At 54.0% G+C, this 21,842-nt stretch overlaps 1 protein-coding gene across 2 annotated transcripts in view; it reads right to left on the bottom strand.

Annotated features, from left to right (window-relative positions):
* The window catches only part of EPHB2 (EPH receptor B2), a 103,165-nt gene extending 89,038 nt beyond the window's left edge, over window positions 1-14,127 (bottom strand). For both annotated transcript variants that reach the window (XM_034068196.1, XM_034068197.1), the window contains exon 1: window positions 13,965-14,127. In XM_034068196.1, coding sequence (XP_033924087.1) covers window positions 13,965-14,049 — 85 coding nt within the window. In that variant the 5' untranslated portion in view covers window positions 14,050-14,127. The remainder of the gene's footprint in view (window positions 1-13,964) is intronic.
* Between the last annotated feature and the right edge of the window lie 7,715 nt (window positions 14,128-21,842).

Genomic DNA, 21,842 nt, shown 5'->3' with positions numbered 1-21,842 from the left:
CCTCAAGGATGCACCAGCTCATCACAAGGAACACGCTCATTGCCACCCACATCCATCCATCCATCCATCCATCCATCCCCTGCCACGCGACTCCCCAAAGGGTGAGCAACAACTTGGAGTACCCCAAGAAAGTCCCACAGTTGGGATCAAACCAGGAGCTCTTCCATAGGTAGAAAGAGACCACTCGATGGCAGGCCTATAGGATTTTCAACAGGTTTTAGGAACCTGCTTGCACTACAGCACAGACAAGACAGGGCTGAGGGTACTGGGAGCTGCAGACCGGGCTGAGGGTACTGGGAGCTGCAGGAGTCCCAGGTCCTTGCCTGTCCCGAGGTTCAGGAAACCTCTCCAGTGCCCCAGCAAGTGGCAAATCCATCCAGGAACAGCAATTGGGAAGGAGCAGCTGCTGTTGTCAGTGCTTTCGGGGCTTGTCACGCTGCCTCTTACCCCCTGCCTCCCAAGCCAGATCCTCTGACATCCAACACCGCCTCTGCCAAGCCAGACACTGGGTCCCCCCACCAGTGTAAGCAGAAAAGCCATTCTCTGGGGGCTCCTCTAAAACAGGGCCTTCCCCCCCATCCAAAGAAAAGACTTAGTCAAAGCAAATGCCAGACCCATTAAGAGCAAAGGACCTCACAGCCAACAGAGGAATGCCTGGGCCTGATGGACTGTTTATAGAGTCTTTTATAGGAAGGATGGGTAACCTAATCCCAACTACAACATTTTTTATGCTGCTCTATGAGGGTTCAGCTGTGATTAAACTGTTGGCACAGTCCCATGGCACATAAAACCATGGAGACCAGCAAGTCTCATCCCTGCCAGAGCCCTGCAAATGCAGGCAGCAAAACTATGCTAAGCATTAAAGGCCAGTGAGCCTCACCACAGGCCATCCCCGCTTGCACCTCCAACAGGCTTTGCTGCCTTAAGAGACCCAAATAAAAGCAACTCAGTGCTGATCTCCATTGAGTATTTATCCCTGATGCAGTCCGGAGGAGGGAAAGGGATAACCACCCAGAAGCTGGATGCAGGAGAGGCAACTGCTCTTGTGCAAATGTGATGTTAGCAATGGGCTTCAATGTCCTTCTCTCCTAGAAGCAGTCCCAGGGTCAACACAGAGCCTCAACCACCCTCCTAAGACACTGGGTAAACCCCACAGCAACATGTGCTGAGCAGTTAAACACTGGATTTTGAGCCAGCTGCACTAAACTGAGATGATCCAAGTGGTTTGTCCCTGCTCTCCACACCAGACTGGAGCAGAGACCATGGTCCCCAGCAAGGACAAGGTCCCCCCACTCCCAGGAGCCAGCCTCTGGGCAAACGATATCCAAACACCTTCCCCTGGCTCAAACAGATGCTGACCCAGGAGCCACTGTTCCTCCTGAGATAAAGCACCCCCAGGATGCTCTGATTTGATTCGGAAGGAGAGAAATTGGAAGAGCCCACAGGCTCACACCAAACCCAGAGCAAAGCCCCCACTTCCAGACCCTCAGGTTAGCTGGAAAGGGGAAAGAGTGAGGGATCTGTGGCAGGAACACCTCTGCTGCAAGGCATCAATGGGGTCTCCATCAGCACTGCAGGTGGATGGGATTTCTCCTGGCATTTTGAGCATGTTTGTTTCATCTTATTGTTATAGAACTGGAACGGAACCAAGGCTTGGGTTTGGTTTTTTCTGTTGGCTTGGTTGACTCATCCATCACTTTGCCTTGTCACTGTCATGATACGTCCTGGTGTGACACATCATCCCCTCCATAGCCACCACACACCCATTCCACGTGGGCTCCCAACACGGACCACATGAGGTGGCCTTTCAGAGTTGAAGCTCTGGAGCATATCAAGCCCAAGAGCCTACCACTGATTTCAAACCCTTCTTCTGCATCAAACACCACCACTGCAGAAACCCTGCACAAAGCATCCCCAGCCACAGCAGCCAAGGAGAGGGATGTGTCCCTCTGCACAGCCGGGCTCTTTATGTGGGATGGGACTTTGCCAGCAGTTTTATTTTAGCCCTGTGCAAATGTACAGCACATTCCCATCGCTGAAGGGAAGGATATCCCACAGTGCTTTAAGGATGCCATCACCTGAGCCCATCGTAGTCCCCAATGCACCATGCCCAGGGTGATGGGCACCCTGATTGGAACAAGGTGGGTGGGAATGCCACCATGGCTCAATGAGCACCTTGGGAGACCCACAGGCCAAGCCCTTCTCCACCCCTCTGGCCACAGAGCACTTCAAGGCTGGTGGACGGCACACCCAAGGCTGACCTCACTGATCCCATCTTTTCCCCTTTTCCCTCCGTAGCCCACACACCAAGGACCTCCCAAACACGCACTGAAACACTAGGTCAGCTTCTCAAGGGCTCAGCACCCACAAGGGAGCTTGAGACGTATTTGGCATCCCAAATTACAGGGAAGCACTTGCCCTTGAGGGGGACCTGCCACACATTCCCCGGCACAAAGCCACAGGGGCAGCCCCTGCTGTGCCATTGGGACACATGGACTCCATCGCTCCCTCCTGCCGGTCCTCAAACGTGCCGCTCCCAAACCTACCACAGTCCCTGGCAATGGCCCTCCACATCCCTCGCTTGCCAGTCCTGAATTCAAGCCCCCACCTCCCCACAGTCCCACCTTTTCCTACACAGAGACATATGGGAGAGGATGGGAACAGCAGAGCAGTGCTGTGAGACCCAGCATGGAGAAGCTGCACTTCACCCCAGCCCCACTGATAAGCAAGGATGAGCTCCTGCAGCAATGCCAAGGGGTAAAAGTGAACACCAGGAAGGAATTGGTCTGCTCAGCTTCTGGGACATACCCACTTGTCCCCCATGTCCCATCAGGATGGGGACAGCCACTTACTCTGTCCTAGAGGTACCAGCCTGGATGCTCTCCCCTGCAAAGCCTTACTTGCACATGTTGGTACCTCCTGCCTGCCCCATGACTCACCATAGACCAGTGGATGCCAGGAGACCCTCCCAGCCATAGCTCAACCCAAGGGGGAGCATCAGCCACCTCCTGGAGCGGTGCAAGGTTTATCCCAAGCCAGGAACAGAGACCAGACGACAAATGGGAGCAGCTGCCAGTAAATGCAGCCTTTCCAGGGGATCTGTGTGCATCCAAAGCTGTCGCTCTCGAGGCAGAACAGGTGCCTGTCACAGCAGAACCATGGCAGCTATTCAATCTGAAGGCACAAACTCTAACATCAGACCCCATCATTAGCAGCTTCTCTGCACTCCATTTTGCCTACAGCCTTGGAAAAAGGAAGGTGAAGAGTCAAAAGGAGCAGAAACCCAGGTATACGAGGCGCAGGCTCTGCAGCACAGCCACACAAGCAGGCATCTCTCCATCACCAGACGATGCTCAAGAGAGGATCTGCCCCCCATGACAAAGCCACATCACCCACCATCACCCAGGGTGGGCTCCCAGCAGCACCCACCTACCCCAGGTCAGCTCCATCACCCACCTGAGCCAGGATGAACCCCTCAGACACAGGGCAGACCCTGTACTGCTGCTCAACACCTCCTACCAGCCACACACCGACCCCTACTAATGCTGCCAACATCCTAATTAGCACCTTCCCTGTGCCTGCCCTGCTCCCCACTGCTCTGCATCTGCCCAAGGACTGTCTCTGAGGTTGCCCAAAGGTAGAGCAGATGAATGGGGATAAGTCCTGGAGGTGCTCAGCACCCCTTCCTCTGCCCTGCTGTGCCTGCTGTCAAAGGAGCTCCACGCAGCATCATCCACACTTCTGGTTTTATCCTTTTTGAGCCTCCAGAGCAGTGCTAACACATGGCAAGGGCAGAAGAGGCACAGGAGGGTCCTTGTTACATGGGGATTATCCCTCCCCTCTGCAAGGCATGGAAAAGGTGGGATAGTCCCCTCCTTCCTCCCAGTTTTGCCAGGGACAGGACAGCTCCAGGCTCTGCCCAGGGAATGCATTTGTCTAACCTGTCCCTGGTGGGGCTGCTCTGCTCTGACTGCCTCCATCCACCCCTTTGCTGCCACAGCATCACAGGCACCCCATGCCAGGCAGGAGCAAGATCAGAGGGGCAGAGATCTGAACCCCACTACCCAACACTCCAACATCAGGCAATACTGACACCAGCCATTCCCCACAGCAGGTACCAGCAGCCACTCTCTGCTCCCTAGGGAAAGAAAACAATCTTACCATAGAATCACAAAAACATGGAATGGTTTGTGTTGGAAGAGACCTTAAAGCTCCTCCAGCTCCAACCCCTGCCACAGGCAGGGACCCCTTCCACTGGAGCAGCTGCTCCAAGCCCCTGTGTCCAACCTGGCCTTGAACACTGCCAGGGATGGGGCAGCCACAGCTTCTCTGGGCACCCTGTGCCAGCGCCTCAGCACCCTCACAGGGAACAGCTTCTGCCTAAGAGCTCAGCTCAGTCTCCCCTCTCTTGGGCAGGTTCAAGCCATTCCCCTTGGCCTGTCCCTACAGGCCCTTGTCCCAAGCCCCTCTCCAGCTTTCCTGCAGCCCCTTCAGGCACTGGAGCTGCTCTCAGGTCTCCCCTTCAGGAGCCTTCTCTTGTCCAGGCTGCCCCAGCCCAGCTCTCTCAGCCTGGCTCCAGAGCAGAGCTGCTCCAGCCCTTGCAGCATCTTCACAACATCACCAGCTTCTCTCCCTCCCAGAGCTGTGCCCATTCCTGCACCAGAGCAGAGAAGCAGCCACATCCTCACTCACATTTAACACACAGGTGCTCTTGGTGTGCAGCTTGCACGCACAAAGGCTGAGGATGCTCACACCAACCCAGCGCTCCTCACGTGCAAGGGCACTCCACAAGCAAATGGGAAGTGGTGGGAATCCTGCATGAGATCCACAGGAAATGCTTTCCAGAAAGCTGGCACACTGCAATTAACTCCATGCAGCCTGGCCAACCCCTTCTAGGGATGCTGGGAGGGACTCTTCATTAGGGACTGTAGAGACAGGACAAGGGGTAACAGGTTCAGACTTAAACAGGGGAGGTTTAGATTGGATATAAGGAAGAAATTCTTTACTGTGAGGGTGCTGAGGCACTGGAATGGGTTGCCCAGGGAGGTTGTGAATGCTCCATCCCTGGCAGTGTTCAAGGCCAGGTTGGACAGAGCCTTGGGTGCCATGGTTTAGTGTGAGGTGTCCCTGCCCATGGCAGGGGGGTTGGAACTGGACGATCTTAAGGTCCTTTCCAACCCAAACTGTTCTATGATTCCATGACTCTCTGCAGGCAAAACACCCATACCCTCACTTTACTTCATCCCTGCTGCCCCCAGTTCATCCCTTTCTCCTGCTCACTTTGTCCCCTGACACCAGACCGGCTTAAGAGAAACCAAAGGCCCAGATTTACGACGTGGGACTCACAGTGAAGGTTTCTGAGCTGCAGTTGTGGAGCCTGGAAACAGGATTTGGAAGCAAAGCAAACCATGAAACACGACTGTGACGTCTGCACATCGGGACGTGACCCCTCACGTGCTGCAGCCCAACGCGCACCCAAGCATGCACTGCCTGGCTCCATAAGGGCCTGGGGCTTCTTCAACCTCGTTGCAGCTGCACCCAACTCATTCAGCAAGCCCAGCCCCAAGCACTTTCCACCATAACTTGCCTTAAACCAGCTGCGCATGGATTTGTCAGTCCAGAGCATCCCTATCTCTTACTCAAGAGCACAAAGAGCTTATTCAGACACATCCTCAGAAGAGGTGGTAGATATAGGTTAAAGGTATGGTCCTGGGTATGTCCTAGAACCAAGCCCTCTGTTTAGGTCATTCTGTGAAAGCAACCACACACCTGGATGCATCTTAACAGCCTATCCCTGCCAAGGTTGTCCTCGGATGCATCCCGACCCTCTAGTCCCAGTGAGCAATCCAAGCCAAAGCACTTGGGTCCAGTGGCCACCCTGCATGAATGAGTGGCCTCCTGGCTCAGAAAAGCAGGACTTCTTCTGAAGACCAAAAATCATCCAAGAACTCCTTGTCAGAGTGCCCTAATCAGCCCTCCTTTGCCCTAAGAGACTCTGGGATAGGAAGAACCTGCAGTGCCACACTGCATGTGATGCTCCTCATCCACAGCCTCCCACAGCCCCTATGCACCAGGGCTGCAGAGGATGGAGATGCCTTCTCTCCCCTGTATCCTTCTGCTGAAGTTGTTCAGGCTCACAGCGGGTCTGGATACAGGGTCCAGTGGGTCCAGCCTCTGTTCAACCCTCCCTGGGTCTCCTCACCCCTCTTTTTCACAGCACCAACCCTGCAACAATGATCCCTACAAGCCATGCTGAGGATGTGCAACCAGAGCTCACCAGGCTCCGGCAGGGCCCCACACACTTTGGGGAGCTGGGGTGACACTTCCCATGGAGCAGCACTGATTTCAGCCTGTTACTGGGCACACACCCCCCAGAGAAGGCAGCTACAGCCTGCCCAGCATGCCACAGCCATCACCTCAACACACTTTGTCCGCTCCGAGCCCCATGTCCCTTAAGCCCAGGTGGGAGCAGAGGGGAGCTGAGCCCTTTGCAGGCAGCCCCCGACCACCTCCCCCTCCTCTCCCATGGCCGGGGCTCAGCAGCCAGCACAGGCTGCCCAGGAGCCCGTCCTCGAAGCCCATTGTTCCCTTTGTCTGGCCCTTTGAGCACAAGCCGGCGCGAGAGGCATCCCCTCCGCCACGGGGACGTTCACACGCTCGGCCGCCCTCGCCACCCCTAAACCCGGTGCTGAGCCCCTCTCCCTGATGCTCTCACCCTCCCAAACGCATAAAGGGCAAAGGGGAGCGCCAATGGGCACCTTCCAGGGACCCTTGCCCAGCCACCCTGCTAAAACCAGGAGCCTGCGGAAGGCTGGAAGGCATTCCCACACCCGGAGCTTCCATCATCGCAGCCATGGCTGTGAGCATGTGAAGGGATGCAGACCCCCACGGCACTTTGCCTCAGAAGCTGTGGATGGTGTGGCAAGCCAAGCTGGGAGTTGCGGGGGGAACAGGGCCCCCCATCAAGCCCCCATGCAGCACTGGAACCTGGAGAAGGCACCTTTCCCTTTGGCACAGCCCTCCAATGACACATCTGTGACAGGAGGCTGAGCCAAAGGGATTCCTGGTTTCCTTCCCACCACTAGCAGCACACGAGGAGGATGCTCAGGAAGGAAGCACAGAAAGCACCTTGCTTTCTGCAGCACAGCATTGAGGGCTTCTTGATGCACCCGGTGCCTGGGATAGACAGGGGTAGGCTTCACCCTGCCCAAGACACTCCTGCCTCCACCCTCCATTGCTCCTTGTTTTAAACCTCATACTTCAGAACTGAAAAGCAAGTAAAAGTAAGATAAGAGGATGAACAGTCATCCCTCCATCACCCTCTTCCTCACACCTCCATGTCCCCCACAATCTGCATCTTCCCTGAAGCCCCCCACCCCTGTACCTCTCCTGCACAAGTCTCTTGGCCCTCCTTTCCCAGCCTTTCCCAGTTCTGAGTTGATGCTTTCAAAGAGCCATCCACAATGACTTTAAGATCTCTTTCTTAAAATGCTAATAAGTAATTTAAAGACTGCCACTGTGCATGCATGGGTTTAGGGTAATTTTTTTCCTGTGAATCCCTTTCCATTCATCACTGACTACATTTAATCTGCCACTTTATAGCCTGGTTATCCAGTGTCATGAGATCCTTTCCCAGTATTTTACAGACAACTGCTGTTTTTACCATCCTGAAACATTCCATATCATCTGCAAACTTTCTTGCCTCCCAGCTCCCACCCCTTCCCAATGCATTTATGAGTACATCACACAGCACAAACCTCACGCTGACCCCCGTCCAGTGGGAAAACTGACTCTTTTGTTTCCCCCTCTTTAAGCAGATTTTAATCCATGAGAGCCCTTCCTCTAAACTTATTGGTCTGGAGTCTCCGGGATCACCCAAGGAGCTCTTCTTAAAGGATGCTCATCCCAATATTCATTGGACCAGTTTATTTTCACTTCTGCCACCACTTCAGGGCCATCTCTCAGCCCTGCCCTGGGAAGGAAAACTTGTCAGGAATGCCCTTGGCCATGGCCATTTGGGGGGGTGCAGGGATGTAGTTCCCATCTCCCCATCTGCTCCATTCTGGTTGGGTTTACCCTCCCAGTTCCCATGTGTTGAGATGGAATATGGGGGGGATGATTAATTTCTTCTCCCAACTTGTTTTCCGAACACCTCTCAGCCTGACAGAGCTGGGGTTACATTCACTACACCACAGGCTCTGATTTTTCTCTTCCATTTTCCCCTTTTAGATGCCGCTTCCAATACCTGAAGAATGCATTTTTACCTCCTTCCATTTGCCATTTAACCAAGATTTACGTACAAAAACCCCAACCAAACCTCACACATTAAACGGCCACATCCATTTATTCTGAGTTTTAATATCATTTCCTGCATCACGTGCAAGCACGTCACTATTTCAGCTTCTCCCTTCAGCGACCTCCTTCATTTTGCCTTACTTGCAAGCGGTGCCATGTAGTATTTTTGCAGTCATTTTGAAGTATGATGCTGCCATACAGAAAAGTGCTGGTCATTTTATGGATGTACTGGTCAGCCTCTGAGCTAAAAACCCAATTTATTAGACCGACTGGTAAAACTCCACCAACTTCTGGAGCTCACCAGCCCCTTTTATCTCCCTTAACATCTAGCAATCAGTGCCACAATTCATAGCGGGGTAGCAGGGACCAAATGCTGCCCCCTTCATCCCCGAGCATGGAAATTCAGAGAGGGCAGACAGCACAGCACTCCTTCATTGGAATCCCAGCCTCATTTGGGTTGGAAGGGTCCTTAAAGCTCATCCAGCTCCAACCCCTGCCATGGGCAGGGACCCCTTCCACTGCAGCAGCTGCTCCAAGCCCCTGTGTCCAACCTGGCCTTGAACACTGCCAGGGATGGGGCAGCCACAGCTTCTCTGGGCACCCTGTGCCAGCGCCTCAGCACCCTCACAGGGAACAGCTTCTGCCTAAGAGCTCATCTCAGTCTCCCCTCTCTTGGGCAGGTTCAAGCCATTCCCCTTAGCCTGTCCCTACAGGCCCTTGTCCCAAGCCCCTCTCCAGCTTTCCTGCAGCCCCTTTAGGCACTGGAGCTGCTCTCAGGTCTCCCCTTCAGGAGCCTTCTCTTGTCCAGGCTGCCCCAGCCCAGCTCTCTCAGCCTGGCTCCAGAGCAGAGCTGCTCCAGCCCTCGCAGCATCTCCATGGCCTCCTCTGGCCTCGCTCCAACAGCTCCAGGTCCCTCTTGTGCTGCTGCCCCAGAGCTGGATCAGGGCTGCAGGGGGGGTCTCCCCAGAGCCCAGCAGAGGGGCAGGATCCCCTCCCTGAGCTGCTGCTCACGCTCTGGGGGTGCAGCCCAGCACACAGGGAAGTTCTGTGTTACTCACCTCCATCCTGCTTTGCTTGCAGAGCCAGCACACCCTGCACAGCCATCCCAGTGCTTGCACGCTGGCACAAAGTGCTATCCATTCATTCAACACATCCCTAAAACACCTGATACCGGTATGAAGTCGGTATTGATACATCCCTGCACACACATGTGGGGCACCTCTCTTTCCTCCTGGCCCTCAAGGGGTACCTGCCCACCTCCAGCATCCCCAGCGATACTCACTCCCTGTACTGCCTGCATCCCTGGGTACCAGCCAGGGCAGAGCCTGCTCCTAACCCTCCCAGGCACTGCCTCTCCCTCCCTCCTGCACGTCAGCACCTTATCACAGGAGGCCCCGTGGTTACCCCCTTATCTAACGCTGAACTTTTGCCTCTGAGGATCTCCCTGCTACCCCCATCCCGACACGATGCAACAGGCAGCCACGCTTCATTCTGACGTCTCTGCAAACCAGAAGCCAGGTTTGGGAGGGATTGCAAATCAGGATGGGTCTTTACTGGTAAAATAAAGCTCTTCCTATGGAACAGGACCCCCATACCCACTCCCAGGCAGACCCACACACAAGGACCCATCTCAGCAGGGTCCATCTGTGAGGAGTGTTGGGGCCGGAGTGGTCGGCTCAGACTAACACAGCTCCAGTTCAATACACACAAAGGCATTCAGGCCTTGGGAGCTATCACAGCATTCAGTATTTACTCAGCTCCTCAAGCAGGTTTCGCAGCCCCGCTGGTGCCCACCCCTCTTTACAGCCAGCTCAGGTATGTGTACACAAAGGACTAGTGCAAGCAGATCCTTAGCCCGCCTGCAAAGGGGACCGCTGCTCCCACCCTTGGGGAACAGCCTCCAAGCCCCTTGGAAGCATCCTCAAGGCACCCCCTGATCCCTCTCCGGAGAACATCAGTGGTCACACCACCTCCAAGTCATGGTTCCCTACAGCCCTGTCCCCTTGGCATCTCCCTCCTGCTTTGATCACCCAGAGAAGCTGGAAATACAGCAGGGATATGGAAGCAGCTACAGCTTCAGCATGGGAAAAGCAGAGAAGCAGAGGTTACAAGGGCAGCCCCACAGATGTTCAAATCAGGCACCAGTTCATCTGGTCTCTAAAATGAGTTCTCCCTGTTGCTGCCCTGGTGTGACCTGCAACCCCAAAAGTATGGCTCAAGTCTTTCTCCACTGAGACCATGAACCTGGACCCAACAAGGCACAAGTCAATCCCTGGGGTCGCTCCAGCCCTGGGCCTGGAGAAGGCTATGGAGGTGCTCAGCAGCAAGTCCTGCCCATGTGTACAATAGAAGTAACCAAGTTTTAACACTAAAATACATTACAGAATACATAAAATACAGTACACTGTATAGTACTGACATGTATGCAGTATAATAAATGGATATGTGCACATCATAACACATTATTAACCACACAGAAACACAAAGGTCCTGTCTCCAGCTTGCTCAGAGGATGGGGCACACGTATTCATGCTCAGCACCTCAGCCACAGCATGCCCCAGAGATACCTGATCCAGGCAAGGATACTGTCCTGCCCCAGCACCCGTCTCCAGGCCCATGGCCGAGCTCAGGATCACAACTGCCTGGCACAGAAGGACGATCAGCACTTGTCCATGATGCTGCTTCCCAGTGCAATTCCCACCAGGTGATGCTTCCTCACCCATCAGAGCCCACTGCCGCCTCCCAGGGCACCTGCACCCTCACAGATATTAGGGCCACCTCGTCCCTCCGTTGCCATGTTCTGGCTCTCCTCCAGCCCTCGGGAAGCCTGCCAGCCCCACAGGGCTGATGGAAAGTTGACTCCAGCAGGGTGAGGAGCACCTCTGGGGGCTTGTTCCTGCCTCGCACATGAGTTCCAGCCGGGCTGCTGGGTTTAAAACACCTTCAGTGCCCTCACCAGCTCACCCCGAAAACACCTTGGAAGCATCAGGACTCCAGATACACGTGCAGCATACACCAGCAGGAACACAAAGAGGAGCTGTGAGTGATAGTGGCACCATTATCAACCAGTGTGGGCTCCAGACCCTGCCCGGGCTCCTTTGTTCTTGATGTTCTGGTTTTAGTTTGGGGTTTTTTTGTTTCTCAAAACACGCTAAAAAAAGAACTTTTCCCTTCAAAAGCCTGAACTTTCTCAACTGCAGACACGTTACCTTGCAACTGCCTGAACAACTGTAGGCAGTCCTTCACCTCTGCTTTATGTACATTGTCATCCACCTCCCCGTTTTCCATATTGATTTATGGTTTACGTTCTTTTCACATTCCCTTTTAACAGCGCCGGGTTTAACCAAACAGCCTTCCCTCCCGAGCCCAAGCCACGCATTCTACTGGCCAGTGAGTAATCAACTTCCAATTTCCATGCACACTCCTGTTTATATTTCCTTCCCTATCGGCTTTGTTTCTAATTAAGGTTTGTTAAATGCAAGTGAATATATAGCATACAGAGAAATATAAAGCATGTAGATAAATAAACACCCCACACACAGGCGCACCGACGAAAGGCTGCACTTTCAACCACGGATCCCAAAGCACTTTGTCATGTTCATTAACAAAACCTTGCGGCTCCCTTGGGAAAGATGCCGGTGTTATTTTACGCCTTGTAATTAGGAAAACTGAGGCACAGAGGAGACAAGTGAAATTACCAGCATTAGAGAAAAGCTCCATAGCAGACCTGAAAACAGGACTCAAGAGGCAGGATTCCCAGGCAAATAACTAGGATGCGTTTTTTCCCCTTTTTGCCCCCATTTTGGCCTTAGGAATCTGCCGGAGCTGGTGATGGCAGCATGGAGAGCATCACCACCATGAAGTGCCTGTGGCCAGGGTGATGTGGTGGGGTCCAGCCCTCATCTCCTTGGCCAGCAGCTACCGGGTAAGCCTGCCTACACCAACGGGGCCCAGGGCATCTGGAGATGCAGGCAGCCACTGCACTCAAGCATCCCATGGAGGTAACTCCCAAAGGGGAGGAAGGAGCAGTGGTGCTCCTAGGGAGCTGCATCCCACATGCTTTTACCATATCAGCTCTCCAGAAGCCTTTTCAAGTAGGGAAAGGCTGGGACATGGTAGGTGGTTGCTTACACCAGCACTGAAAGTGACCACTGCAACCCCATGACACACATACCATACAACAGGAGGCAACAGCAGGGGCAAAGGGGGGACCCCACTGAGCCTGTATCAACACATTCAGCCCCAGACGGCAGCAATCACTGGAAGCACAGGGCTGGGTCCCCATTGACCATCTCCCTGGGAGCATCCCCATCCATGGAGAAGCACATCTTCTGGTCATCATCTCAGGTGGATGAAAGCCCCCACCAGTGCTGTCTGGCCCCTCATCCCCAGATGTATATTCCTCATCTCTTGGGAGGAGCCCAGGTGCTCTTACATCCCATACCCGCTCCTACTGCCACGATAGTGGGAAAGTCACCCACTTCTCCAAGCAAGCAGGCCAATGTGCCAGGAGCAGGTCCCCAACCCACAGCTATGCCTGGCAGTGCAGGATGCACAGGGTGGGGTGATGGTGTCACCCTGTCCCTGTACAAGGTGCCAGCTCCATCTCCTGCTGTAGCCAGCACCAGTGGCTCTGCACAACCCGCTGGCCAGGCACAAACCCCATTGTCAGTGTCAGCTACACCAGCTGATGAGGCCCACGTGGACATGTATGCTCCCACAAACACGCTCACCACCCCAACCCTTCCCCCCCATAATTAAAACCATACCAGGCTCATTTGAATAGCATAGCTGGCTAGCGCTCTCCGCTGCAACGTAAATAGTCCTATTTATGCCAAGCTCCCATATTGTAAATATCACGATGTATAGCTGGCCAACCTATGAGTCATCTCCCAAAACTCCAACTTAATAAATGGTGCCTCATCCATGTTCCAGACAAACACCGTCCGTGCGGCTCCCACCGTCCGGCGCCTCCACGCCCCGGGCCAACGAACCGGGGGACCACAGGGACCTCCCGCAGCACGCAGCCACCCGCGGACCGGGATGAGCCGGGTTCTGGCCGGACACGATGCTCCCCAGCGCTGCAGGCTCGGCCGGGGTGGGCTTGGGAACGGGAGGATGAATCCCCCCCCTTCCCTTTCTTGGACCCCACGACCGGGCTCCCACCCAGGACCCTCCCCAGTGGAGCTCCCCACCTGCCGTTGCTTTGTCTGAGCACCGGGGGAAGGCGGCGGGGAGCCGAGAGAGCCACGCCGCCAGCAGGGAGCCGGCCGGGAGCTCGGGGATGCCGGCACGGCCTTGCTGAGCTGCGCCCGAAGCTCCCTTCCACCCGCAGCGGGCACGGAGCGGCGGAGCCCGGGCATCCCTCAGAGAGCACCGGCGGGGGATGCCCGAGCTGGGGGGGAGAGGGGCTACGAGACCGAGGGGGGGCAGCGACACACAAGGGGGCCCCTGGCTCGGCACCGGGCTCCGGCGGCGGCACCGCCGGCACTTCCCAAACTTCACCTCCCTCCAGCGCTGGAGGGGTGCGGTGGGGGGGGGGGGGGGGGGGGGGGGCACACACAAAGTGTTGCCCCTTCCCCCGAAATAGGGGTTAAAAACACGAAGTGGGGCTCGCCCGGCCCCAGGGCGGCCCCTGCCTCACCCCCCCCCCCCCCTTTTTCCCTTACCTTCCACGGCAGCGAGCAGCGGCAGGAGGGCGAGGGGCAGGCAGCAGAGCCACAGCGGCCCCATGGTGCGCGCCGGGCCGGGCATCAGAGGCGGCGCGGCCGGCGCTCCATGGAGGGGGGGGAAGCGGCGGAGCCGAGCCGAGCCCCTCGCTGGGGCTGGGGCCGCCGCCGGCGCGGGCACGGCCGCGGGCACGGAGCGCACCGCCGGCCGGGCCGAGCCACCGCCGCCGCCGCGCGGGGGAGCTCCCCGCGCCGCCCGCCCCGCCCCGGGGAGCCGCTGGGCCGGCGGGGGCGGCGGCCGGCTGGGCGGCGGCGGCGGCGGCGCTGGAGGCGGGGGGGGGCGGAGGAGAGCGGCTGCAGAGCGGCGGGGGGCGGCTGGCGGAGGGCGGGCGGCGGCTCCCCCCGCGCCAAGATGGTTTCTCCCGGAGCTGTCGATCACCCGCTGAAAGCCGCGGGTTCAGTCCAAAGCTGCCCCGCCGGGGCGGGCCGAGCGCCGCAGGCACCGGAGGGGGGGTTGGTTACGGGGTCCCCGAGGGGTGCACCCCCCCCTCTGCCGGCCCAGAGCCAGCGGACCCCGGCTGAGCATCACTGGGGCTGGGGAGAGAGGGAGGTGGAGGAGGGTGAGATGGTGTGTGCTTGGTGTGAGCTTAGTATGAGATTGTATGAGCTGGTGTGCGCTGCTGTGATTGCTGGTGTGTGCTTGGTATGAGCTGGTGTGTGCTGCGTGCGTACTTGTGTGCCTGGTGTGAGTGCTGGTGTGGGAGCTGGCTACAGGGAGGGAAGGGGACATATCCAGCAGGAGACTTTTGGGGTTGTTCAGCCTGGAGAAGGCTACAGCTTAGAGAAGCTCCAGTGCCTAAAGGGGCTGCAGGAAACCTGAAGAGAGGCTTGAGACAAGGGCCTGTAGGGACAGGCCAAGGGGAATGGCTTGAACCTGCCCGAGGGGAACTCTTAGGCACAAGCTCTTCCCTGTGAGGGTGCTGAGGCGCTGGCACAGGGTGCCCAGAGAAGACCCAGAGTCAACCCAGGTGGGGCAGGAGCACAAGTTCACTCATATTCCCTCTGTGTGAGGCCATTGTGAGCTGCTCATAAGCCCCATTCACACCACATGAAGTCAATCATTACCCTCCCTGAAGGTGCAAGCTGACCCAGCTCCACCTCTTCGTCACACTCCAGATCTGACCCTTGTGCACCTCACAAGTCTTTGGAGGCGATCAAAGCTCCCGATGGTATTGGCCATGTGCATGAGCCAAGTGGGCTTCCCCAACTCACTGTGGCCAGCTGCAGGCTCTGAGCACCTTTGGAAGCTCCTACCGCAGCAGATGGTACTGGTCATACAGGTTGGCCACCCATTCAATGCAGCAGCCTCCAGAGAATCCTGTGCCCCACCTCCTTTCTTCTTTAGCGCCTCATTAGGGTTCACTCTTGCATGGAGAGAGCTCAATTCATCACAGAAGGAAGCAGAAGGATGAGGGACAAGCAGTGGTCTTGCTGCTACTGCCTCCAGATGTGTTTCTCTGTAGGACAAGAAGCCCAAGTATCAGGCTCCATTATAGTCCCCTCTGTCCCCACTGCTCTGGAGCACTCAGTATGTCCCATCAGATGTTAGAAAGCACTCTCAATCCCCAACCTTCTCAAACCATCATTTCAGCCTTTCCAGATCCCCAGTCTGTTGTTGTGTCCCGCAAGTGCCCTGAACAGGTACATCCCAGAGGATCCGCACAGTTTTCCCGGAGTCCAAGAGGAAGCAGCAGCCATGTCTGTTTGCCACTGTCCACCCAGACCCTCAGGATTTTCTTGCAGCTTTCCAGGGCTGCATTGCTAGACACAGTGGGAACCTTCCCTCTCCTTTGAGCATCCCCTTAGGCTGTTGCTGCTAGAGATGGGAGCTTGGACTATGCAGATTGACTGCTGCAGTGACTTTGGAGCTCTTACATACTCCTTGGGGTAAAGTTTGTCCGGTGACGATGCTCTTCAGAGTAACCCATGAGCTATGAGCTCTGTTACCCCCTCATGCCTTCACTCTGCTCCCAAGAAGGGCTTCCTATGACAGTGGCAAACCAGCGAGTGCCACAAAGCATGACTCCATGATGAGTGATACTGGGCTTCCTCCAGTGTCCAGGTCTGCACCTTCCTCTCCCTCTGCACCAGAGTTGGTGGCCTCCATGTAAAATGGTCATGGACCACAGAGGAGTCCATCCTCATTGCTGTCCTCACCCAGACAGGAGACATGATGCCCTCCTTGCTGCCATCTGATGACAAGCGACCGCAGCACTGTTGCATAGACCTGACCACCACCGGGCAGTGGGTCCCACCTTGGGAGGCAAGGTCTATTGGTTTTACTGGTAGCTGCTGCCTACATCTGACCCTGGGGCATTGCCATCATCGAACTCTCAAACCCTGCTGCAAAAAAGTGCTGCTTTCCCCACATAAAGGAAAAGCAGCAGGACTGGGGTTCCAGAAATGGGACAGCCACCACTTCTGTTGCACCAACATGTTAGTTTACATCAAAAGATGGTTCCCAGGCAGACAGAGCCAAGAGAGATGACATCTAAAGGACATTAAAATGGGTTTGATGGTGACGCATTCACTGTAGCATTTTCAGTTCCTGGTGCAGGAAGAACAGGTTTCATTTGCACATGAAGCCTTTGGCTCATCACATCTGCAGGAGGTGGCTTCCTCTCGCCCTCTGCAAGGTTAAAGAGGTGCAGCGGGCAACAATCAGGAGTCATGGCAGGCACAAAGGGAAGCAGCATGAGTGAAGCAGCATCTGTGCAACGGGTGGTGTAGAGCTGCCATGCACAGACTCCAGGCTCAATGCAGCATCCTGGCATCAGGGACAAGAGGGAGCATCACCCAAGGAGCCCCAACTACTAGAAGGATGTAGGAGAAGCTTCTTGTAATTGGGATCTAGGAAAGCTCCTTCCAGAGCCACTTGCTTAAGCTCAATCCCCTCATCAAGGGAGAGGGCAGTTAATGTTGGGTGGGAGGGATGGGGATTGAGTCCCATGGTGGCACCTGGAGCAGTAAATCTGCCTGTAAAGACCCATGGAGAGCAGGCAGGCAGCAGGTCTGGAGCCGTGGAGAGATGCCCTGCAGGAGACCAGCACCCTTGCTCAATCTCTGCATGCAAAAAGAAAGCTTTTCAGCTCCTGGCTGAATCCCTCGGGCTCCAAGGAGCCTGGAGCTTCCAGGAGGAGGAAAACACGAGCATATTTTCACAGAAATTGGAGTCTCCCTGCAGCAGCAAATCCCGTAAAGCAAAACCCAAGTGAAAAGCAGCTTCAGCTGTTCTGGCTCTGGCTGTGACGGGCTTGGCCCCAGGCCAGTGAGTTAATTCTGCCTATTAACTAATAGTATGGTGTTGTCGGCAAAGATTCATTGCTAAACTTATGTTTTTAAGATATCACTTATCATTTAAACACTTAACTCTTGATCCCCAAACATGTACAGGCACCATGTAGCCCTGCAGCCATGCTGCAGATAACCAAAGCCACCTCTGGCTGCGGAGGCTGGGCAGCGTTTAACCCTTTTCCCCCTCTTTGTCTGAATGATAAATTGTCTCGAGTAGCACTTTCCAAAGGAGAGCAGGCCCTCCTGCTCGGGGACCGCTTATTATCACCTATTTAATGTTCCCAAGCTCAGCGGGGATGGAGGAACTGTTCCCAATAGCAGGTTTTTCTAACCTCTGTGAAGGGTGTGTGAACAGCAAGGAACCCCATGGATATATGTGATTGCAGGCTGTCACAGAGAACAGCCTCCCCCTGTCCTGCCTTGCCTTTTTCTGTCACCCCAAATGCTCCGTGGTCCAGTGAGGAGCAGGCTTGGTCCTTTGGGAAGAAGGGTGAGAGCAACAGGGGCTGAGATGCAGGTGCTGCCCAGTGCCTTGCAGCTCAGGATGCTCAATCCCTCATCCATGTGGTACAGGGATGTTCTTCAGGGACCTCAGTGCTCTCTCACACCCTTCCCAGTGTGGACCAGCATCTTTACCAGTTTTACTGGTCTCCAGCCACCATTCACACAGGCGTTGGCTGCAACCCACTGCGGTCCCCACTCCATGAGGGTCATCGTGGTGAGGTTTCTGTGTGCAAAGTTAAATCAAGATAAGGCTTTTACATCCCTTTATGTTTGTGAGGGTACCTGGCCCTGGATGGCTTGTGCTGAAACGTGACACTGGAGAGCCAGAGTCCTCACTCAACCTGTTCAGCTTGTTGAGGGTCCTGCCCGGAGGGAGCTAATGGATGAACCAGCAGCTCCCTCTCCCCTTCAGCTCTTTCCTCCAGCATTTCTGAACTCACCTATTCCTAAATGAAAGATTCATGCGTGTGATGCATTCTGATGCTACCTGGAACCAGCAGCAGGGATGAGACAGAGAGGAAAGGAGGAGGGTAAGACGATGGCACAGATCAACCAAGCATCATCCTCTGCTGGGACCCCAGGAATGCAGCAGAACCCCAGAAAAGCTTCAAGGAAGTATTTAATGTCTTTGGGGAGACAAGGGGGCTGCAGAGAGGAGTGAGGAGCAGAAGGCAGCCGTGTTTCTGTTGCCATTGCAATGTCTGAAATCAGGTTTTAGAGCCTCCAGCTAAATTAAGAAGCAGAAGTCAACTGGTAGATTGCACTGAAGATTTGAAATTGCACTCCTAAAATGAATGAAACTTCTGAATGGTATCCATGGGAACAAATTAAAGAGAAGAGGCACTTTTGAAGCATTTAAAATAGATTTAGAACTGCAGAATTGGGCAGGAAATTTCGGATGTTTGGTTCAACAGCTAATATGAGCCCAGTCTATGATAAGAGAGCTGAGCGTAGGCAGGTGAACCTTAGATGAAACAGGTAAACCTTGGACTAGACTGCTGAAACTATCCATTGGTGGCTGTGTGCTAATATTAGAGTTAAAGGAAACTTTAGGAAAAGCAAACTCAATAGAAGTATCTCCTTTGGGACTGGAAATGTGTCAAGTCTTGAAAAAGTGAATGCCCATCATAAGCAGGACCTTGCAGAGACGAAAAGGAACCTGGTGAAGAGAATGCAAATGTGAATAAAAACATATAAATCACAAGGAACTCCTAATTTCCCAGAAAGTGGAAAAATGCAACAACCAAGAATATAAATTGTTAATCTGTGTTATAAAAAATACAGAAAGAAAAAAAACCCCTTAGATATATAGCAAAGAATGTGTGGAATCCTCACCAGAATGTCATGTTATGCATGTAAATCTAATTCAGAAGACTTCACAGCCATGAGACATTGACTGGCAGAAGGTGGGTTTTGTATTCTGGAAACTAGTTTTCTTTTAGTCCTTTATTAGTTTATGGCTAGGCAGAAACTGCAATGATAGAGAGTAAATCTGCCCAGTAGGTAACCTCTGATGAAAACCTGCCAGGCATCACATACTGACAGAGAGAATGACATTAAAAGATGCGCAATTTAATTGCTTTGATTTCTAAAGACTTCTAAAAGAAAAGGATGTAACCCAAGATATCCCCAGTCCAGAAGTCTTCTGGGAAATAGTTTTAGACCTGTGCAAAGGAAGATGGAGAAGTTGAAATGTCAGACTCGGGTCTCGGCTTAATACTACAAAATCACAGAGTGGCATCCTTGAAATTGAGAATGCTGAAATGGCATTTAATAGGAAGCTGGAGAGAAAACTACCTGGTTTTTGCCAATGCAAGTGTTAGAAATAGTTTTGCAGATGCTTATGAACCTTATGAAAAAATGCACCATTATGCTCAGAGGCACTCATGAGCAACATCCTTTGGTGCCCTGAGGTGGTGTAGGTATACGGGAAGTCCAATAGAGGATCAAAAGGGATGGGATGTTGTGAAATTGCTCTTTTCTCCTAAGAGGTGATTACTGCAAAAAGAGCTAAAGGAGGCAATCACATCTCCTTCCACAGCAGAAGGATGGAAGACAGACCGGTTGTCCAGGTCTTTCCAAAGAGGAGCAAGCAAAGGGATATGAAGTAGCATGGAGAAAGTGGAGCTGTGCTCCCCAGGGTCTGGAGTCAGTGAGAGCAGTGCTGTGTGCTCTGTGATGGGCATTTCACATTTCCTCCTTGGCTCTGGGAATATCCACTCCCTTAAGGTTTTAGCTAAAATGTGATTGAGGTGGAACAAGTACTGCAAATGAGAGCGCTGCTAGATGCAGGCAAATGCATGCATAAGCTCTTCATGCTAATATTCACTTACTTACCTTCTCTTTATTGAAGTCTCATCTAAGTAATAAACTCTAACACCAACTTATCCTCTCCTGCCTGGAGACCACAGGGGAATGATCATGGGGATGATCATTGGAAAAGCACACACAAATACAGAGACAGGAGGGTGGTGGGATGGGATGGGGAAGCTTTAACAGCGTGCATGGGATGGGCAGAGGGAGCCTAGAGGAAGGGGAGGCAGGGGAGGAAGGGCTGTTGCACAGGTCCCTGCCATGTACACGGAGCACAGGGGGACACTGTGGTCAGAAAGGTCCTTTCATTGAGCCCTTTGATACTGTTGAAGAAGGCTCTTTTCATTTATCCATGCAGGACTTGGTCCCTACAGCTACTGGCACATCCTCGGCCCATTGGCATCAGCATCCTGGCTGGTGTCTGGGAAACTTCTCCTTCAGGGGCCTCTCATGAGTACCTGTGCCCATGGGAGGTGTCCATGCTCCTGCATGGCCAGTGTGATGCCAGCCTTGTACAAGGGAGAAGGTGTGTTAGTGGACAGAGGAGTCCCTTTCCACAACCCCTTGGAGCCCTTCCGAGTGGCCAAATCACATGTGGGTCAGTGCAGTCTGTTCATGTCATCTGATGTGGTTTCCAAAGGCTTTCCATTAGGTCCCTTGCCAAAAGTATTTAAAGGAAAGCAAGCAGCCAGGGGGTACAAGGGAAGCTTCTTGTCTTTTTAAACACCTAAGAGATGGTGGCAAAGAGTAGTAAGCAAAAGGTACCCTGAGCAGAGGGAAATCACCAGTCAGTCCTACAGGGTCTGAGCTGAGACCCATCTTCAACAGACCCAGAAATGGCAGGAATTGAAATGTGTGAAGTTCAGGAATCGAGGGGTGATTCTTCACATGGATGGGAGAGTTGCTGTGGAGCTCCATGGCAGAGCTACACAAACAGGGATTCAAGTGGAGACTGGGCAAGAGAGATACAGGAACATAAAATACAGAGGGAAACCCATGAAAACAGTTGGGAAGCCTTCAATAAAAACCTTTCTGGGCTCATGCAGCCCTCCCAGCCTGTCTCCTTTCTGCCATGAGAATCCTTCCTAGGCCCAGTGAAGCTGAGGTTTGCCCTATGGGCTACACCAACCTCTGTGGCATCAACATCGGGCATGTAACGGGAACCACCAGCACAATCTTGCCAGCCCCATTCATTCCAAGCTCAGCTCCTGAGACAAAGGGTATCCCCTGCCATACTCATCTTGAGGCTGCTACCAGAGAGCTCTTTCATGTGGTTTTAATGTAAAACAACACTTGGCTTTTTCCTTCCTGGAGATGGTTTTTGTTCTGCCTGGAGAGCTGGGATTGCCTTGAGCCAGGGCTGCTGTGTCAGTGCTGGGATGGGGACCTGGGCAGGAGAGTTAGTGCAGGAAGAAAGGGAGCAGAAGTCGGGATGCAGCAGGCAGCCCTAGGGGGACCATGGGTGCTCCATCCCCGGGAGGCACAGCAATCACCTTGGGATATGGAGGCAGTGATGTGTCAGGCTGGCTCTGTGCGGAATACCTTTTCTCAGCAGGCATCCTAGGAAGGAAATAAATCAGGCCCTGATTTACCTGCGAGGACAGACACTTCTTCTCAACTGGTTTTTAATATGGAAGCATTTCCAGGAGCAGCTGTTCAGATGGCTGTGAGAGGAGCGAGCTCTGAGCCTCTTGAGTCAAACAGGAT

This window comes from Melopsittacus undulatus, chromosome 12 (genome assembly GCF_012275295.1).
Source record: "Melopsittacus undulatus isolate bMelUnd1 chromosome 12, bMelUnd1.mat.Z, whole genome shotgun sequence".
NCBI lineage: Eukaryota > Metazoa > Chordata > Aves > Psittaciformes > Psittaculidae > Melopsittacus > Melopsittacus undulatus.
The sequence above is the reverse complement of the archived record's forward strand: the minus strand, read 5'-3'. Positions and strand labels throughout refer to the sequence as shown.